Raw genomic sequence first — 16,351 nt, forward strand, 5'->3', positions numbered from 1 at the left:
ACCTGGGAAGTCCCACATATGTCTGAGTCTCATACATCTTCTTTCCTTTGCCTCCTAAATTCCGAAGGAGATGGTTCCTGACAATTCACTTAGCAGACAGAGGCACCCTAAGTCATCTCATCTCCAGGTTCACTACTGCAACTTGCTTTGGCACTTCTAAATATTTCTCCAATTTCTACATTGCTTAGGGGCTGAAAAAGCAAGGAGTAGAAGCAGCTTTAAGAGAAAACAGATTTTGCCATTCCAACAGGAGTAGATAAAATGGGAGATGAAGTCTGAAATCCTGTCCCAAATGAATAATTAAAAAAAAAAAAAAAAATCTTAAAGGAGGCTGAAGAGATTACCTAAATCCATCACCTTGTCCCAAAACACCAGAATTATGCCATTTCTGTTTGCTTTCCAGTAGTGGAAATTCCCAAAACTTTCAAAGTAGCCTGTAGGCCGTAGATGACATCAAAGTCAGTGAATAATACATAAGAAAAGCAGGCCTCTTAAGTTAAAATTTGCTACACATTGGTACAAACCTCTCCTGGAAAGCTTATTGGGTCCACAAATCAATAAAGATTGAAAGTTTTGCCTCTTTCTTCAGTTTATTTGTTCTTTTTCACAGATTAAATAGAATCTGTGGATTTTTTTTACCTCCAAAATTTACTCCAGGAAATTTTAATCCTTATCATAAAAAAATAAAATAAAATCAATAAAATTTAGAAAACACCATACAATCCACTGGACAGAACAATAATCTCTCAATTGTGTTCTGCATAATATCATAACTTAACCTGGAATATGATAAAAGGTGAAAGTAGATATTTTCCTAATTCTTAAATTACACCTTTTTTTTTTTAAAAAAAAAAGACATTAGTTTAGCTTTATGCTGCATGAACTAAATTCTTTTTCATCTCAGAGACCATATCCTAACAGACAGGTATTGTGTAGATGTTTCTTCTTCTATAAAAGAAACCACATAATAATTGTAGTGTTTCAGAAAGGTAATAAGTAATGCATCCTTGGTATTTTAATGTTTAACTACAGGAAATTGCATGAGGTATTACTGCGATGCAAGACTTGATATCCTTGGATAACTGCTCAATAATTAGCATTTAGGCCCAGTATCAATACTAAGAAGGAAACAAAATTCTAAGTGGAAAGAGAGACAGATCACAATTACAGATCATAAAAGAGAGTAGGTGTGGCTTGGCTAACTGTGAGGATCACATATTTCAGTTTTCTAAGGACTTCAGCTCGGGAAAATTAGATTGTCAGAGAGAGAGAGAGAGAGCTAAAGCAGACATACATTCTTTAGAAAGAGTTTGACTTCAGTAGAAGCAAACTCATCTACACAAGTCCAATTTTTCAGAGGAAGTTATATGGGAAAAAAAAACCCCGAACAAAAAAAACCCCACAACAACCAGTGAGAAGCTAAAATTTTGATAAGATGTTGGGGATTGCTGAGTTTTTTATAGCTCTAGCAGTATGTCTCCTCATTTTGCAGTTCCTAAAGCTGCAATGGCTGCGTACCCAGCTTCCTCCAGGACCAGTTCCCCTCCCCATCATCGGAAATTTGTGGCTGCTGGACTTCAAACTTCGTCGAGAAACTCTCACTAAGGTATTTATTTATATCTATAGTTGAAAATCAGTCTGAATCTATTTTAACTTAAATTGTACATTGCATAGGAACAGTCTAAACTTGGAATTAATTTTTTTAAACCTCAAGCTAGATTATCAGCCAATTTCAAAGAATCCAAGGACCGTGCATTATGAAAAATATTTGAGTAATGAACACCATAATTGCTTTACTCCTTGTTATTTTCTTTCTCTTTTGGATACAGTAACATCCATGCATAACATTACCACAAGCACTGTCAATAGCATGATATTCCATTGACAGTTTCATTCTCTACTTCTGTGCTGATATCTAGCCCTGTAAACCACCTCTAATAGAACTTCCTTCGCCTGACACCAAAGTCACTGGAACATCTCCAGGCCACAAGTGGTCCGATCTCCATTAGAAGACCAAACATATACTCTAAAATGACCCTTTTTTTCTTACATTGTACAGCAAAAAGATGTATTGTCTGTAGTAAACAGATTATTACTAAAACAAAGCAGGAAAATTTGATTGCTCTTATGTTCACAGCACTATTCCTTTATAAACCGATTAAAACTATTTAAAAAATTAAGGAACCTGCTTTAAACTATTTTAGGAAAAATACAAGCATGATCTGAGGACAGACAATAAAGAAAAATAAGAAAAATCTATGGAAGCTATAGGAAAGAATGCAAAAACATTTCTTTGCTCTCTTCAGAAGTTAGAGGCAAGAAAAAACGGTAACTTCAGTTTTCTAATAAAATAAACAGAAAAGCTCTGCGATTTTGCCTGTATTCATTTGTTCTTTGATTCTGAGCTGACAGAGAAGACCTCTGTTTCTCCTTCTGTGAAATTTACAGAGATGGTCTTCTGAGACATGTCTTTAGTATCTATTCCATAAAGTACGATTATCTTCTGTTCCCAAAGCACTTTACAACAGAAGGCCAAATTTTTCTGAAACTTGTATTTCAATATGATGTCAGCAAACAGGTTTAGTTACAACTACAGAAAACTCTTAAAATTAGTATTTAAGTCTATGCAATCCCTGGTTTATATTTATTAATTTACTGTTATTAACTCTTCAGTTAACCAATATCTATGGAAATATCTACACATTGTGGATGGGACAGACACCTATGGTTGTACTGAATGGATACAAAGCAGTAAAAGATGGCATTGTCACCCACTCAGAGGAAGTTTCCGGAAGACCTCTCACCCCATTCTACAGGGATATGATGGGCGAGAAAGGTACAAGATGTTACACAATACTGAAATATGAACAAGATGTAAAGAAGAAAGACACCTTCCTGTATATACATACATGTATGAGTTACTGCTATACAAATACATAACTGGGCTTACATAGCAAGAAGGTTCCATGCAGAGCTAGCATATTAAGAAAAGGGAAAAACGAAAACAACTCCTCTTACAAAGCACACTACTGACTTTTTTTCTTCCCAATAAATTCAAACGAGTATTTGCCTAGAGCAGTTGCCCTTCAGTTGTATCACTTCTAAAACAGAAGACTCTTCATGTAGAAGACATGAGCCTTTTTCATATAGTGCTTGCAGATAAGTCGGTGCCAAATCACTGAGGCTTACTGCCATTCTTACTCAAAGTGCCCCAAGAAACCTACAACAGCCACCCAGACAGCATCCTCAGCTCACCTCTCCAATTAAATAACCTGGCATCAAACTCCTACATTTGCCATTCCAGAGACAGAAGAAAAACACAAACTCAACATCCTTACCAAAACCCACTACCACTCAGTTTCCAGGGTCACGTTTAGAAGCAGCTATATAGCCGGGAGTCATAAACTAAGTTAGAGACCAAAAGTCGGTATCTGAAATCACGGTATCTTCTTTGTTGGTGAAATATAACCTAATCCAAGTCTCCTGCAGTGAAAGGATTTCCCTTCCCAGCAATGAAATAAATGTTTCCATGTTCTTCAGGTATTTTTCTGACAAGTGGGCACACCTGGAAGCAACAGAGACGCTTTGGCATGACAATTATAAGAAGCCTGGCACTCGGTAAGAACAATTTGGAGCATCAAATTCAAACAGAGGCCTGTCACCTTGTGGACACCTTTGCAAACACAAAAGGTAAATTCACCAGAAGAATAACAGAGCTTTTTCTGAAATATAATAGATTAGGGGAGTAAAAGTTTGACAATACATTTTTACAAGTAATATAGATATTTTTCATATTAGTGGGACTTTTACTGACTTCTTAATTGCATTCTTTGCAAAAAATGTTTTGTCTGCACAGCAGGCAATATGAAATTGTTTTTTGAAATAAGGATAGTAAAAAAATGTTTATTATCAACACAGTCTTGGGGACAGCTGGTAACAATTCTTACATTCAAGGAGTATAGAAAAACCCTATGTTCTTCTCCATAAAATACACAATTTGTGACCTGCTGCGAGTCGTTCTAGGACAGCAGGCCTTTAGGATTTGGCAGAGAAAGAACCCCAACACAAGGAATGTATCATTCAGTTGTCCAACAAAACTTCTTTTTAAGGTTTGGATGAAATAGAAACCAATAGAATTTTAGCAAGATGCCAAAATAAAGCAATTAAATATAAATATTCTGAACAGCCAAATCCCTCACCCACATCGTGTTCCATACTGATGTGAAAACACAGAGAAGTTGCCTAAGGTCTCCTTCCAACTGTCCTTGCACTAGACACAGCAAAATGGCCCATCTCTCTTCTAAGAGTTAACATATTCACCGATCTTTAAAATGTAAGAGATGAACAAACCATTGACTCTAAGTCCCTGTACAGGCCATATCTTCACCTTCCATGCAATCCTTCCTCAATTTTAAACTCAATAATTGTATTTACTCTTTCCAAGAAGGACTACAAGCATCGGACTGAAGTCAGAGATGCATAATCCACCATTTTCCATAGTAGTACAATTCAAAGGTTGTCCTGGCCATTGAAATGTGTACTTAATTTAATTTTTTCTGGATTTAACCCATTTTAATGGGAGCTGTTTTCCATCCCATTATGCGAGTTTTGCCTTTTCAGTCTGTGGGAAAAAAAAACATATAGTTGAATTTTAAGCTGTACTTGAAAACCAAAAGGAGACAAGTCATTTCAACATGACTAAGAAATTAAAACTTTAAAATGTTTTTTTTTCCTGTTTTTGGGGGGGTTGTTTGTTTTGTTTTTTAATTGCCAAACTTAAAATATCTGCTTCCAGATTTGAAGGCATATGTTCTAATTAATTGCTTGTGTTTTCAAACAACCCAGCCCACAAGTCAAATAGGGGAAAAGAGACCTAATATTTGTCTTCTCAAAACCGATACTCACTGTATTTTACAAGAGTAAAAAGCAGATTGAAAATAAAGATTCCCTGCACTTACAATCCATACAGTTAATTTGTATTAAACTAGAGTTTACTTGTGTGAAGTTTATCTAAAAGCAGTCTGATCTACTATTATTTTTACCATTTAAAAAAAAAAAAAGTCTTCCTCATTTTTGTCACTGTAGTCTATTCAGAAATATTCATGGTATCTCCTATATTCACAGGCAAACCTTTCGACCCCCACACTTTCATTGTCCATGCTATTGCAAATGTAATTTGTGCTGTTGTTTTTGGTCATCGCTTCTCCAGTGAGGACGAATCTTTCAGCAAGCTTATCAAAGCTGTTTATTTTGTGATCTACTTTCAAGCTACTGTCTGGGGCAGGGTAAGAATCTCATTTTCTTGTTCTTATTCCTTAAAGTGCATTTGCACTTCATAAGTCAAAACAAACAAATTAAAAGTCAGTGACAATTATTCCCAAACATTTCCATACCATTACTCTGCGAGCCATTGTGCAGTAATAAATTATACATACCTTGTATGTGTCATTACTGCCTTATATTCCTTATGTCAGTAAATCACGTGTCCTAAAATGTAAATTCTAGATCATCACTGTTTTCACAGATCACCAACATATATAATGTATTTCAAATCAGTAATCATTTGCAGAGTACTGTGTACATAAGATTCTTAAATCTTAAAATGAAAGCAACTTCTAAAATTTCATTTTCATTTAGTCTTGAGAATACAGAAATGCAATTAATAAGAACTAAGCCATCAAAGTCTTATTCTTTTGAGACGATATCTTGCTTCTCATGTATTTCACATTACCACCAACATCTGAGTTATTCGGAACTTCCTGTAAGATACAGGTGACAATTTCATCACATCAAGAAGAATATTTTTTCTTTCTTGAAAACCTAGCTATTTATGTTGCACAGATTTTAGCACACTGGCATTTATAACACTATCTGGTTCTCCAATACTTTCATGCAGAGATGCCTTAAAAAAAAAATCAGAGTAAAAATCAAGGTTGAGAAAATCTGCTTGTGAGCCAGATTCAGCCCTCAATTACTCTGATTCACCCATTTTCAGAAGCCCCTGTTGCATTATTAGGTATGCATCCAAAAAGCAAAATATAACCATTCTCCTGCTCTCCTGTGACCTGATATCCACTGTTACACAACATTGACATTTTGGTCTGCTGATTGGGATGGAGAAGTCTGCACTGGCCAACAGATTCCTAATCACAGGCCATAAATAAAACAAAGGCTCTGCCTACTAGTCCATTCACAAAACATACACAATATAAAGAAATGAAAATCATTATTCTTCCGCTCAACAAATACACATGCCGGTTTCTCCTGGAAGAAAGCCTTCTAAGACTGAGAAGTCAAGTCAGCTTCTATACCTTTTCAGTCTTCAACCTATCTATTACGGATAAAAAGTGTGGTTATTGAATATTGACAACTTGATCATAACAATTTAGACTGCTGCGTATTACTAGTAGCTCATTAACAAATATCAAACAATTTTTCCTCAATGCCAGTTCACTTAGTGGGCAATGTAAAGGTTTCATGACCCCTCTTAGAAATGTAGAATAGTTTACATTGGAAGGGACCTCTGCATGTCAGCTAATCCAACTCCATGCTCAAAGCAGGCCTAATTAGATCAGGTTGTTTAGGGACTTGTCTGCTCAAGTCTTGAAGTCTCCAAGGATGGGGATTTCACACAGACTCTCTGGGAAACCTGTTCCCAGTACTTAATCTCTCTCTGACTTGTGTCTATTGCCTCTCATCCTAATTAGGAGCCCATATGTTGCAGTGACTTCACAGAGTTGTCAGGAAATCAGAATTGGGTTCTCAATTTAAAAGAGCTCATGTTTCTTCCTTTTTGTTTAAAATCACAGATGTATGATGCTTTCCCATGGCTTATGCACCATCTCCCAGGACCTCATCAGAAAGCGTTTGCATACAATGACTTCATGCACAATTTAGTGATGAAGGAGGTCCAGACTCATGAAAGACAGAATGCAGGTGATCCACAGGATCTCATTGACTTCTACCTAGCTCAAATAACAAAAGTAAGTATCTGTTTATCACACCATCCCCTGCTTGGCCTCAATGCCTAATACAAATACTTGCTGTTCAAGTAACTGCTACGGAATTTTTATACGCATGCTTTATTTGTTTAGCACTGAAGATTTTTGTTTTGGTGGGCTGCTCACTGTTTTCATCATACAATGACAATTTCTATGTGACCGATGAAATGTCTGAAATTATCTACTTCACAGTCTTTTTGTGAATGTACCCTACAGACCAAAGATGACCCTACTTCTACGTTTAATAAAGACAATATGGTTCAGACTGTGGTTGATCTTTTGCTGGGAGGGACAGAGACAACAAGTACCACCCTTCTCTGGGCACTGCTCTATATGGTACAATACCCAGAAATACAAGGTGAGCAAAAGCATTATCAGAGAGAACTGCATTCAACATTACATCATAATGAACGTGATTAAAGTGTATTAGCTCAATCACTTGCAATAGATCAAAATAATCCTTAACGACGAATATGAACAGTGGTACATCAACAATTGAGATCTAGAAAATGAAAGTTTAATACATGAAACAAACATGTGTTTCCCCCACCAGTTCACTAAGAAGCAACGCTAGCAGAAATTAGTAGTAGCCGCTGTTTTATATCACTAGAAGGGGATGGCAAAGACAGAATAACAAGTTAAAGACATTTCATATGCTACTTAGTCTCCTCCTAACCTTTGAAGTGGAAAAGCTTTAAAAAGATACCTGGGCTGGTGTGTATTTATAAACACAGAAATTACACCTGCAATTTTGAATTTTAATCCTTTTTTTGAAACTGTATTATCCTCATCACCAAATGGGATGTGTCTTAAATGAGAGATCATCTTGTGCTTTGGCGATATGCACTTTCTTGATCAATTGAAACCAACACAACAGTCAAAACACATGCCAACGCATTTCATAGCAACGTATTTTCTTTTTTTCCCCAGTCTTGGACCATACTCGTACAGAAATCTGCTGGAAAAAAGGGGAAAAATGTTAAAATATTTTCATTTCTCCACAGAAAAGGTTCAAAGAGAGATAGAGGCTGTTCTGGAACCCTCCCATCTCATCAGTTATGAAGACCGTAAAAAACTGCCATATACAAATGCTGTGATTCATGAGGCTTTGCGGTACAGCAATATTACTTCTGTTGGGGTCCCTCGACAATGTGTAAGGAATACAACTTTGCTGGGTTTTCACATTGAAAAGGTACAGAGTATACCTCCATGTTCCTTAAAGCCCTGAGCTATTAATATTTAGTATTTATATGACATTAGCTTCTACAATTCCTAACTTCGCATAGAGAGCATGTGGTAGCATGTCACAGACATGAAACAAAGCTGGGTGTTCTGAACCAGGGCTAAGTCTACATGAGCAGATGCAAAAGGAAGCTTGCGAAAAGGCTAACAGCACAAGTAGCAAACACACATAAGGAAAACTGAAGTCTTTCCTCCCACTAGCCAAATATGGATGATGTCTGGGCGTCACAGCAGAATATGTGTTTTAAGGAATGATGAAGAAATGGGGTTTAATGATTGTCAAGCCAGCTAATTTTCACACATAAGGGAGCAGCCTGGAGCAATCTATAGTCATCCCTGACAAGACACACAGACACACACACACAGACACACACACACAGACACACACACACAGACACACACACACAGACACACACACACAGACACACACACACAGACACACACACACAGACACACACACACAGACACACACACACAGACACACACACACAGACACACACACACAGACACACACACACAGACACACACACACAGACACACACACACAGACACACACACACAGACACACACACACAGACACACACACACAGACACACACACACAGACACACACACACAGACACACACACACAGACACACACACACAGACACACACACACAGACACACACACACAGACACACACACACAGACACACACACACAGACACACACACACAGACACACACACACAGACACACACACACAGACACACACACACAGACACACACACACAGACACACACACACAGACACACACACACAGACACACACACACAGACACACACACACAGACACACACACACAGACACACACACACAGACACACACACACAGACACACACACACAGACACACACACACAGACACACACACACAGACACACACACACAGACACACACACACAGACACACACACACAGACACACACACACAGACACACACACACAGACACACACACACAGACACACACACACAGACACACACACACAGACACACACACACAGACACACACACACATCCCACCCCCCCGCTTAAGATGATGGCAGCTCAGTACAGCGACAGATCTGACAGTCACGTTGGCATGATATAAATGTCCCAAATATATTAAGCATAGAATTGATGTGATAGAATTGAAAGGTCCAGTGCAGAGTACAAAAAACAAAAAGGAAGGTGTTATGATTAGTCTGGCAAGTATGTAAAACAATCCAAGCTCCGCTCTAGCTTAGACATGAAAGGCACTTCAGTAGTCCTGACGTAAGATAACTTACACAAAAAGGCAAACATGTAATACGTTATGACAAACAGAAGATACAAGGGTTTGTCATGCCGGGATGTGCACAGGAGAAGACCAAGTTGAATCCAAACACTGGGCTGCAGACACAGGATGGCACATTATCTAGAGAGAAGGAAAGTCCAAAAAAAAGAATCAATCATACATGGAAAATATAATCTCTGCTTCTTCTTGCAGGGCACGCTTGTATTGCCAAATCTGCACTCCGTTGTGTATGACTCTCAGCATTGGGCGACCCCTTGGAAGTTCAACCCAAATCATTTTCTTGATTTGGATGGCAACTTTGTGAACAAAGAGGCATTCTTACCTTTCTCAGCAGGTAATGCCCCGACATTTGAATATTCCTGTTCGCTGTGTCTTGCAGCAATTTCTAAAATCTAAAATTTTAAAAACATACTTTTATAAAAACATATTTGACATGAAGATTTAAAGTCAGGTGTTCTACTGTAAGAGCCACAAATATTGTCTTGCATTTTATATTTTTTATACATTCAAATAGAGGATAAGTACGGCTAAGAGACATAATGCTGTCTCCTTGGTATATGTATAGTTCCTACTATAAGGATATCTGAGCTCCTTAGTCCCTAATGTATTAAATCCTGGTAACACCCTCAAATCAGAAAATCAATTTCTTCTCACTTTACAAATGGGGAACCCAAAGACAAAAGTAATATGATTGTCAAAATATACAGAGAAAATCTGTCATAAAGCATGAAACCAAACATCAGTCTCCCAAATCCTACAGTAACAGACTAGCAACAGGTTCTCTTTTATCTCCAGAAAACTAGCAAAAATCCAGTCTTTTCAGTAGAATATTATTAATCAACCAAAAAAAATTTCTAACTTTTCAAAAGCATATTACAACTTACCTAATTTACAATGCAAAATGCAGTGATACAATGACATGGGAGGAAAAAAAAAAAAGTGTGAAAAGCAGTACAAAACATAACTTGGAGAGCTTCTCTAGACTACCAGTTTCTCCAATAATCAGATTATGAAGAAAAGCAGCACAGAACAGGAAGCTGGTGTTATTTACTGAAAATTAAAATATAAAAATTAAACAATAAAAACACTGGAAAACAGCTGAGGTTTTTAATGTTACTATGACAGATTATACTATTATATATTTGTTGCAGATAAAAAATAAATAGTATACTAAGTAATGTACAAAGCAGTCAGATTAAACGCAGTAAATCCAGATTTTAAAACCATTTGCCGAAATTGCCTGCAAATCCTAATTTGCAAACCAGGTACTTGACATCTTACCTCCTTTACTCACCAAATGTCCGCTAGTTTACATGAATCGACAACTAATTCAGGCTACCATTTCAACCCAGGCATAGGAAATTTTCTTTTCTAACCTGCTTTGGTTGTTTTCTGTTTATATAGTCTGAGTATTTATATATCCTAAATATATGTGGTATTTTTAGTCTGGAATATATAGATATCCTGAAATACACTGTGAAAACAATATGTCAAAATGAGTCACTGAGTCCATACATCACTGCACATGCCTACGTTTCATTCCCTTAGCTTACATATCTGCTCCTGGACAGTGTTAGAGAGAGGATACTGGGCTACAAGGACCCAATATAGCCTTCTTAATTTCTGTTGAAGAAAGCCTGATTCCATCCTTCTACTTAGCTTCAGAATTGAACCCCACAATGCTCCAGTCCTCCCTCCTCAACAACCAAAGACAAGACTCTGAAGTATATGAAGCCTTTTAAAATCTGGCCTTCTCTTAACCGAGAAGCAATTCATGGTTCTCACAGAACGTGACACACAGAACAAGAAGCAAAAATGAAAAGGAGGAATCTCATACTTGCTCCAGGGGGAAAAAAAAAGAACAAAACACACACAACACCAAAAAAAAGGAAACAAAAAAAAAACCCAAACAAACAAAAAACCCAATAGTCAACATAATTAGAGGTATACAGTTTCTCAGTTAAATAAATGTTGCCCCCCACCTCCAAAGGCATCTTCTGTCCTTACAGAAGGAAATAGGAAATAATTATCTTACATTAACAGAATTTATGGAACTCAGTAGAATTTTGTTTGAGGTTCTTCTTCAGAACTTAGCTTTATACAACTAACTCCTTTTCCCTTTCTTCTGCAGGGCACCGTGTATGTTTGGGGGAACAGATGGCACGAGTTGAACTGTTCATCTTCTTTACTAACCTGCTTCGGGCATTCACATTCCAGCTCCCCGAGGGAGTAAAGGAAATCAATTTGGGGTACATTTTGGGTGCAATACTGCAGCCACATCCATATAAACTCTGTGCTATTCCACGTTAGTCTGCAACATACTATAATACAGAGGGACTTCAACCAGTCAATAATTGCAGATATTTTAAAAGCGCATATCACTATCTCAATTGTATTTAAATGTAGGTAGCTCAGTATAGCAAATTAATATAGAGTGTTTTTATTTAGGAGGTCTGACTTCATATAGTTGAACTTTTTGAAATTAAAGTAAGTGTACTAGGCAAAGCTCATATAATTGCATCTTAGACATATACAAGTACACATTAATATGTTATCAAAAAAATGTATTTTCACACTCACAGTAGCAATGGATTAGATGTAGGATTTTAGAGAAGTGATCTGTATCAAGCAGAGTTTCCTGCATGTGTGCTCAGCCAGGTATCACACTCTTAAAATGGCACAACTGTTCTGATGCAGCAAGGATGCCTGAATAAAAAATAATTTTCTTCAGTATGCTGTTACTCTGTATTCACAGAAGGTCTTTTCTTACATCCTTTTGCAGAAGGTAACACACTTAGTGATGACTGCTTTTCCTTTCACACTCCATAAAGCATTATATATTGTAGTATACACTTCACACATGCATAAATGATTGCAGAATGGGGCCTCTTATAATCATAGTCCATTTAGAAATCCTTACACCTTTTTTCTTTACTTCCTCAGTATCTGTTTCCTGTTTTATCACAACTCTCGGATCCAGGTGCTTTCATGAACCTTTCCTTCTTCTGTTTAGGAACACTATTACATCATCCAATAATTTCCTATTTGAAGGGAAAGGAACAGCCTTTCAAGAAATGAAGGAAATAAACAAAGATGCTAACATTTGTTAAAGCAGGACAGTAAAGATTTATTACTCACAGTGTTTTCTTTTGTTGTCTCATCATTCCACAAGAGAGGTGGGAAGTTTTGACCACTTAAAATTCAGCTGCAAGCATACTAGATACTTTGAATTTTCAAAGTTCAACAGGAGCAAGCATAAATTATGCTAAGATGTAGTTAAAAGCAGAAGTAGAATATTACATATTTCTCAGACATAAAACTAATGGAAGACTTGATTCTCCTCTCAAATATTTCCAAGTATTCCCTTCCATTGGTGAACACAGGGCTCTAACACACTGTAAAGTTTGCTATTGCAGAACAAATGCAGACTTGACATTGACAGTTTTCATTTTTTTAATAAAAGACATCATAACACTGTCAACGTTACTCCATTTTTATTGAGGAAAATATAGTATCTAAAAAACCCTCCTTGAATAAGAAATACTTTCAAACACAAGTTAAGAAAAATCTCTTTTAAACTTCTTATTTCTTACAGTGAGGGCGGATCTTGCATAAAAGACATTCTTAGAGATTTATAAAAGCAGTCTGACGTGATAGTTCATAAACAAAAGTTTTCAAGTCTTATCTTTTTCCTTTGTAGTGTTCATTAAAGAAAAACTCACTAAAAAAAAAAAAAATCTTTCTTTTCAATCCACCATTTGCATGGTTCAACAAAGGGCTCACGATAAAGTGCTCAGCAGCATGACTGGCAGTGTAGGATATAAGATTGGACTTTCTCTGCTCCAGTGTATTTTCATGATCCTTGAGGTATGTCCTACCTGAAAAAAGACTCCAGTTTCTTTCCTCTATGTTTGCCCCTTTGATCTCCTGAAGTTATTCTGTAAGCTTGATTCCCCTCCCCGCCCCCCCCATATTATTTAATTATGCACATATGTTTTCTGGTTTTCTTCTAAAATTGTAGCTTGGGTTAAAACATGCACATATTCTTCACCTGTATTTTTGAAGAACTGAGGTACATTATGAAGATTTGCTGTACAATGCTGGTTCCAAAAAACATGGGCAGAACAAATATTCAGAGTGCACATGATTAAGGAGGTATTTTTACAAAGAAGTTGTTGTAGGTCTGACAGATGGTACCAGTGAAAAACAGCTGGGCTAAGAGTATCTTCTTGTTATTCCATTTAAAACTGAAAACAGCAAGAGGTGAGGCATTCCTCGGCTTTCCAATGTTTCTCCAAATGACAGTGTGAGAGTTCCAGATTACCTTTTCATCACAGTTGTAAATGAATTCTATAAGAAAATGAACAATGCAGGAAAAAAAGCTATTTCACGAGTTAACTTTTTTCTCAAGAAAGAGAAGAAATTCATAAGGAATTAAAGTAAATCAGAGAAAAGAAAGATTTAGAAATTAAGGCCAAAATGCAAGCTTTTCCTGAGAAACATCTTAAAAAAACCCTAAACCTCATAAATCCCATCACTTCAGTAGTTAGAAAACACATAGACAAACTTTTAGAAAAATACACTGACATCCAGCTCTGCTGTGACGCGCCCCTTAGAAATCAATAGCCCAACTTCTCAGTAAGGCAGACTGCCTAGACCCTTCAGAGGTTAAACCCCTGAAAGCACTGAATGATTTAAAGTCCAGTCTTTAGAAAAGACTATGCTGCTGAAGATTAGTTTCAGACATTAATTTCTGTCACTGATAAGAAAACTGTAACTGCCATTTCCAAATTCTTCAAGTTTTCAAGTCCTGAAGAATCTAAACTGTTCATTCCCTTGATGTCAGGGAGCACTCTTTGCCCAAGTCCAACTGTTTTCATGGAATAATATAAGAAACATATCTTTGAATATATTCCTTCTGTAATAACGGCCTTGCAATGTTTTGTTTCCAAAACAACAGCAATAAAGGACTTCATTACATATTTCAGCTCCTAAATATCAAAATAACAAGCACTGTGAGGCAAGTACATACAGGTCTTTGTCCATTTTTGTGAAGCACACAAAATTCATACTGTTTGTGGGGTTTCAAGAACAAAATGTAATCATTGGTCAACATGACCTAGATTAGGAAAATTAGTAAACCAGTTCCAATCTTGGGTGAAGAGCTTTTCCTAAGATTTTTGTTTTGTTTTTATTAAACAAATCCTCAAAGAGAAAGAGCCAAGTATCTAGATGGTCTTGTTCTCACATAATAACCAGTGTTATTATCAAGAGCACACTTTGATCCACCAACCAAATCAGAGTTCTTTAAAAAATTGTTAAAGTAATACATTCAAAGTTCTCCTCTCCACCCAGTAAAAAATACTGTATGTATTAGGTAATCAGCATTCACATCCAACCCTTCAATATTACATACATATCTAATCAAGCAAAACACAATACCAAAATATTAAATAGGTGGCATTAACTTGATCAGAACGGCTCGCACACCAAGAAGGATTATAATGGTAGGATGCTATATGGGCTGGCTATAAGGAAACAAATAAAAACCTAAAGTCTAGTGTGGTGAAAGCTAATCTTTGGATTGCCTGTTTGCTTCTCTTCTCTTTTTGCTGTGTTTTCTTATGACTTTACAACATTATAGTATCATTAGAATTTCTAAATCGCAATACGTAGGATCGCAAATTAACATCAAAGCCAATCAGATGGAGGAAGGATATAATATATAATTAAAGCTAGCAGATCTATGGTGACACCAAGAATGAATACATCAAAATATATCCGAATACATGAAGAGTGTTTACACTCTTGAAAGCAAATGTAAGAGTTAAGTACAACCACCTACTCATCACTAATAATCCAATTTCTCACAGACATTACAGCAGAGGTGGGTACTGGGGAATGACTTGAGGGAGTAAATAACGACTATATAAAATAGTCATATAGAAGTTTCTGTATATCTGAGTGGTGTGAAAAGACAAATTTTGTTAGTTGCTAACAAATGCTACTTTTCTGGCTGAAAAACAAAAAACCCAAAGATTAACTGCTTTACTTATTATCAGTGCGCAGCAAGTAAATGAGAACATTCAAAGTCCAGTCCACTAGTACATGACTCAATATTAGTTAATACATAAGCCTCGATGATGCCTCTGTGACACCTTTAGAACAACCGAAACTAAAAACATATCACTTACTTCTTGCAATACTTGTCCAAGTGTCTCCCGGCTGTGAATGCGCTTCCTGTTGAAAACCAAAGCCACGCTTATTTCTGCACAAAGCATTGGGGGGAATCTTGTAAACATCAATCATTTATCTCACTTCAGAAGAAGATTGTTATGCCTGGCTTTGTTCCACATCATTATGGAATCTTGACACAATTTTATGGACTCTTAATGCAATCTTATGGAATCTACAAATTCTGATTCAAGACCTCTTATTATTCATTGCAGGTTGTTCCTCCCGATAAAAGGCTTGCAACAGATTGCAACTTCTCAGAAAACAACCCTGTTTATTAAAAAGCTTAGTAAGATTTCAGCATAAATCCTAATATCTGGACATAGCTAATACTCAGTTGCTGTAGTGCCATCTTCTCCAGCACCAGACATCTATTATTCAGTAATTGATGCAAGAAGATTACAACTACTTTTTTTTTTTTAACTCATTCTTCCAACATAGTCAAAGCAGTAAGCAGTGCTTGCAAACATAACAGCAATACAAAGACTTTAAAAAAAAAAAAAAAAAAAAGAGATGATTTTCTATCAAAAGTGAGAACCTGGCTGAAGGGGGAGCTCTGGCAGG

General features: G+C 36.6%; 1 protein-coding gene across 1 annotated transcript; it reads left to right on the plus strand.

Moving 5' to 3' along the window:
* Window positions 1-1,397: 1,397 nt before the first annotated feature.
* LOC104070215 (cytochrome P450 2J2-like) lies at window positions 1,398-11,863 on the plus strand. The gene is made up of 9 exons (XM_009572416.1): window positions 1,398-1,606; window positions 2,674-2,836; window positions 3,541-3,690; window positions 5,125-5,285; window positions 6,810-6,983; window positions 7,218-7,359; window positions 8,006-8,193; window positions 9,746-9,887; window positions 11,685-11,863. Exons 1-9 carry the CDS (start codon window positions 1,436-1,438, stop codon window positions 11,861-11,863), a joined length of 1,470 nt encoding a protein of 489 aa, XP_009570711.1. The 5' UTR covers window positions 1,398-1,435.
* Window positions 11,864-16,351: the final 4,488 nt, after the last annotated feature.

Source organism: Fulmarus glacialis, unplaced genomic scaffold (assembly GCF_000690835.1).
Source record: "Fulmarus glacialis isolate BGI_N327 unplaced genomic scaffold, ASM69083v1 scaffold8222, whole genome shotgun sequence".
NCBI classification, from domain to species: Eukaryota; Metazoa; Chordata; class Aves; order Procellariiformes; family Procellariidae; genus Fulmarus; species Fulmarus glacialis.

Bases quoted from the DNA above. Each gene is read 5' to 3' on its own strand.
- LOC104070215 (XM_009572416.1), top strand. From the start codon at position 1,436: ATGTTGGGGATTGCTGAGTTTTTTATAGCTCTAGCAGTATGTCTCCTC. The intron at 6,984-7,217 runs GTAAGTATCTGT...TGTACCCTACAG, and splicing joins ACCTAGCTCAAATAACAAAA to ACCAAAGATGACCCTACTTC. The intron at 9,888-11,684 runs GTAATGCCCCGA...TTTCTTCTGCAG, and splicing joins ATTCTTACCTTTCTCAGCAG to GGCACCGTGTATGTTTGGGG.